Genomic DNA, 5,540 nt, shown 5'->3' with positions numbered 1-5,540 from the left:
GACAACTCTCACAAGTCTTACAAAACGTGTAAGAATCACGAAACAAAGTAGGCCAAAACAAACCACATTCTAAAACTTTACGGGCAGTCCTCTTGGGACCAAAATGTCCATTGCAAGCATATAAGTGACAAAAAGAGAGAACAGAAGGGATTTCCTCATCTAAAACACACTTGTGAATAACTTGGTCAGAGCAAAATTCCCACAAGTATGGTTCATCCCATACATAATATTTAGTATCATTTTTGATTTTATCCTTCTGAGCCCTAGATAAATCATTAGGCAACGTCTTAGTGACCAAATAATTCACTATATCTGCGTACCATGGAGTTAGCTTAGGAATGGCAAGGAGATGTTCATCTGGAAAATTATCTCTTAGAGGTGTAGGTGTCCCATTTATGACCAATCGACTGAGGTGATCTGCAACCACATTCTCAGCACCTTTTTTGTCCTGAATTTCTAAATCAAATTCTTGGAGTAGAAGAATCCACCGCAAGAGTCTTGACTTCGCCTCCTTCTTGGTGAGCAAGTACTTAAGCGCTGCATGATCAGAATAGACAATTACTTTAGTGCCAAGTAAGTATGAACAGAATTTTTCTAAAGCAAAAACTATAGCTAAAAGTTCTTTTTCCGTTGTCGAATAATTGCACTGAGTACTGTCCAAAGTTCTTGAAGCATAATAAATGACGTGAGACGCTCTCCCATTTTTTTGGCCAAGTACAATACCAACAGCATAATTACTTGCATCACACATGATTTCGAAAGGTAAACTCCAATTTGGCGGCTGGACAACTGGTGCTAAGGTCAATGATTCCTTGAGTGCATCAAAAGCAACTTTACAGGCTTCATCAAAATTAAACTCTACATCCTTTTGAAGTATTTGGCACAGAGGATGAGATATTTTAAAAAAATCGCTAATAAAGCGTCGGTAGAAACCTGCATGATCAAGAAAAGAACGAACTTCCCTCGCACTTGCAGGGTAATGTAAGCACTTAATGACTTCTACCTTAGCTTTATCTATTTCAATTCCTTTAGAGGACACCACATGTCCCAAAATTATGCCCTGATCTACCATAAAATGACATTTCTCATAGTTTAAAACAAGATTTGTCTCGATGCACCGTTCAAGTATCTTAGTGAGGTTAGCGAGACATGCATCAAAAGAATCACCATAGACCGTAAAATCATCCATGAACACTTCTATAATGTTTTCTACAAAGTCAGAAAATATACTAACCATACACCTCTGAAATGTAGCGGGGGCATTGCAAAGACCGAAGGGCATTTGTCGATATGCAAATGTACCAAATGGACAAGTGAAAGTAGTTTTCACTTGGTCCTCAGGTGCTACTGGAATTTGAAGAAAATCTGAAAAACCATCAAGGCAACAATAGTGAGATTTTCCTGCCAATCTTTCCAGCATTTGATCAATAAAGGGTCGTGGAAAATGGTCTTTTCGAGTTAAGGCATTCAATTTTCTGAAATCTGTGCAAACTCGCCATCCGTTTTGAACCCGGATGGGCATCAACTCGCCATTTGGATTTTCAACAACAGTTATCCCCGTCTTTTTGGGGACCACTTGTATAGGACTTACCCACCTACTATCCGAAATTAGATAAATTATACCTGCATCAAGAAGTTTTAAAACTTCTTTCTTTACTACCTCCATCATTGGTGGGTTTAGGTTACGTTGGGCCTATCTTGAACGTTTAGCGTCTTCTTCCAATAAGATTCTATGCATGCAAGTGGCTGGACTTAGTCTTTTGATATCCGCTAAAGTCCATCCTATTGCCTCCTTGTGATCTTTTAGCACCCAAATGAGTTTTTCTTCTTTTGGAGCGGTTAACTTGCAAGAAATAATCACTGGAAGTGTGTCTCCTTCCCCGAGGAATGCGTATTTTAGATGATTAGGTAATTGCTTCAATTCTAACTTCAGGGCTTGTACAATAGATGGTAAAAGTTTTGAATGTGACTATGACAATTCAACACAAGGCACTTCATACCTTACAGGTTTAAGAGAATCTAATTCAAAAATAGTTTTTTGCAATTCAAGTGAAATGTCAAACTTCCCTCTCATCTCTTGAATATACTCCCGATCAAGGCCACGAGTAAGAGCAACTTTCAAAGCATCATCATCCGTTAGTTCAAAAGTGTGCTGTATCAAAGAGTTAATTACATCTATAACAAAGACTGAATGAGATTCATTAGGATATTTCACGGCGTCATAAATATTGAATTTTATAATATCGCCATCAAACTCCATAGTCAGTGTTCCAGAATAGACATCAATTTTGGTCCTAGAAGTTCTCAAAAATGGTCTTCCTAATAAAATTGGGGGTGAATTAGCAGAATTATCTTCCTCCATGTCAAGCACATAAAAGTCCGCAGGAAAAACCAATTTGTCTACTTGAACCAATATGTCTTCCAAAACCCCATCAGGATAAGCATTTGACCTATCAATAAGTTGAATTATTATACCTGTCTCTTTTAAAGGCCCGAGATTCAGCATGTTATAAATAGAACAAGGCATAACATTTATGGAAGCACCCAAATCCAACATTGCTTTCTCAATCCTAATATTTCCAATGTTGCAAGGAACAGTAAATATACCTGGGTCCTTACATTTTGGAGGTAACTTTCTCTGAAGCACTACTGAGATATTCTCCCCTAGATGCACTTTTTCATTTCCCTTCAATTTTTTCTTAGTAGTGCATAATTCTTTAAGAAACTTTGCATATCTAGGGATTTGCTTAATTGCATCTAAAAGGGGAATATTTACCTCAACCTTGCGAAAAGTTTCTAGAATCTCTTGCTCCTGCTCCTCTTTCTTTGATTTAGCAAATCGACTGAAAAATGGAAGAGGAGGTATTACCACTACTGGCGGGTCATCTTGGGAATTTTGTTGCAGCCTATCTTTAGGTTTGGGTTCCACTTCTTCTTTCTCAATAGCCTCCTCAATGGCCTGCTCAGAAATTCTCTTACTGGGTTCTAGCAACTCTTTGCCATTCCTCAATGTAATGGGACTTGCATTTTGTTTCGAATTGATAATAGTTTGTGAAGGCAAATTTCCTGAACCTTGAGACTCCCATCGATTAAATGCAGATACTAGTTGGCTCACTTGATTCTCCAGATTTTGAATACTAGCTCTCGTCTCCTGTTGAAATTGTTGTGCATTAGTAGCTAACGATTTAACAATTTCTTCAAGTGATGTACCTAATTTTGAAACCGGTTGCTGTTGTGAATTTGCAAGCCTAGGCTGATATTGCTGTTGGTGAAATCCCCGTGGCCTTAGGGCATAACTGAAATTTGGGTGATCCTTCCACCATAGATCGTAGGTGTTTGAATAAGGATCATAGCGCCTTTGAGGTAGGCCAGGAAATCCGCCAACTGCATTCACATATTCATTTGGATCATCTTGTAGTGTGGGACACATATCAGTCTGATGGCTAGAAGCATAGCAAATTCCACATGTTTTGGCTTGCTGAACCTGTCCTACAACCAACTTTTCCACTAAAGAGGTTAGAGAATCTAATCGCTGTTCAATAGAGGAAATACTCACCTCACTGACTTTTCTAGAAGCATAATCCTGTCACTGACCAAATTGTTGACCATTGGCTGCCATATTTGAAATTATCCTTCTCGCTTCTGTTGGCATTTTATTTACCAATGCTCCTCGACTGGCTGCATCAATGATTTTCCTGTCTGTTGCTGATAATCCCTCGTAAAAATGTTGAATGAGAAGTTGATCAGGGATTTGATAGTGAGGACATCTTGCATATAACTGTTTGAACCTTTCCCAATACTCGTGCAATGTCTCTCCATTAAATTGTCTAATCCCACAGATATCTTTCCTAATGCTTGCAGCTCGGGAAGCATGAAAAAATTTCTCAAGAAATTGCTGCTTCATATCAGTCCACGTGGCAATTGATCCAGAGGGCAAATAATAGAGCCAATCCTTAGCTTTGTCGGCTAAAGAAAATGGAAATGCTCTTAATTTTATTTGCTCCTCTGTGACTCCTTGGGGCTTCATGGTTGAGCATGCCACATGAAATCCCTTGAGGTGTTTGTGAGGATATTTTCCTGCAAGTCCACGAAAAGAAAGAAGTAAGTGAATTAATCCAGATTTCAATTCGAATGGTACTTCTAAAACAGGATATGTTATGCAAAGAAGTTGCTGATTTAAATCTGGTGTAGCTAGCTCTCTCAAGGTTCTCTCGTCCACCATGGTTTCAATCTCCTCTTCAAATTCACTAGAAGGTTCAACCAAGTTAGATGACCTTACTTGTTGCTTAGTTTTCTTTTTCAGTATACGTTCTGTCTTCTCAATCTCAGGATCGTATTGCAACTCACCTATACGAGAAGATCGAGGCATAAACTAGCAACCAAATAAAAAAAATAAAAATAAAAATCAAAGAAAATAAATCAATAAGGCACCAATCCCCGGCAACGGCGCCAAAATTTGTTGGCTTGTCAAACCAGCAAAAATAAAAGTTCCTACTCTAATAACATGGATTTGAGTGTGGCGGTGAGTAAGGTCGTATCCACAGGGACTGGGTGATTTATTTCTTTGTGAAAAATGGGAGATTAGGAGAAATTAACTAAATAACTCACTTGAATAAAAATAAAGATAGTATCACAAAATTAAATAAAAGTAAACCAAGAATAGGCAATACTCTAGTCGAAGGTCTAATTTCCACTTTGGTTCATTTAACTGATCATCGATGCAAAGGTGAAATCACTTATTCATAAATAAACTGGTTATGGTTGTCAACAAGCTCTGACAACCTGTCTCTCCTTACTGTTTCGATAACCACAACACGCTCTGTGACTATTTTTCTTGCCAATTAAGCAATCCTAAACAAGCTCTTAGGATTTAACCTATTGACAGCATTAATAAATAGAGAAGCTACCAATTCTAACCAACAAACACACAAGTTAGGTTCATTTAAGTTAGATTATTTATTCCCGTGACATAAATTCGAAAGCCTCTTTTACAATCAAATTATATCACTCGCCACAAATACTAAAACCATCAAATAATTATGGATTTGATATTTTAGATGGCAGTAGACTATTTCGATAATTAAATATTGATCAGATATCTAACTATTGAAAATAGTCATAATCATGAATGAACAGAGAATATATAAATACTCATAAATAAATGAAGCAAACAAATCAAATTAGATCTCACAGTATAGTCGAACCAAAGCTTCAATTAACCTTCAACTAGAAAAGAAATTAGCCGCTCCTCATGATGGATTCGCGACCAAGACTAAGTAATGGTTTTCTTATTTTTTTTGTTTTCGAAGAGGGAAAAAGGAAAAAGAATCAGAGATAGAGCCCATGTCTGTTTTCTCCCCTATTAATAAGGATGGGATCCTCTTTTCCTACTAAGACTCCTACTTAAACTAAACTAACCAACCAAGACCTATCAATTGGGTTCCAAATAAATTACATTGAGTCATAGCCCCTCAAGATCTCCAATCCCGTGACAAATGTGTAAAACCATAGGATGCAACCGGCTTCTTGATCAATTGACA

At 37.5% G+C, this 5,540-nt stretch overlaps 1 protein-coding gene across 1 annotated transcript; it reads right to left on the bottom strand.

Annotated features, from left to right (window-relative positions):
* Positions 1-1,969: 1,969 nt before the first annotated feature.
* Positions 1,970-3,430, bottom strand: LOC140012775 (uncharacterized). Its single transcript, XM_072061074.1, has one exon. It carries the CDS (start codon positions 3,428-3,430, stop codon positions 1,970-1,972), a length of 1,461 nt encoding a protein of 486 aa, XP_071917175.1.
* Positions 3,431-5,540: the final 2,110 nt, after the last annotated feature.

The sequence above is a fragment of the Coffea arabica genome, chromosome 8e, assembly GCF_036785885.1.
Source record: "Coffea arabica cultivar ET-39 chromosome 8e, Coffea Arabica ET-39 HiFi, whole genome shotgun sequence".
Classification (NCBI taxonomy): Eukaryota; Viridiplantae; Streptophyta; class Magnoliopsida; order Gentianales; family Rubiaceae; genus Coffea; species Coffea arabica.
Note: the sequence above shows the minus strand (reverse complement) of the source record. Positions and strands in the feature narration are given on the sequence as shown.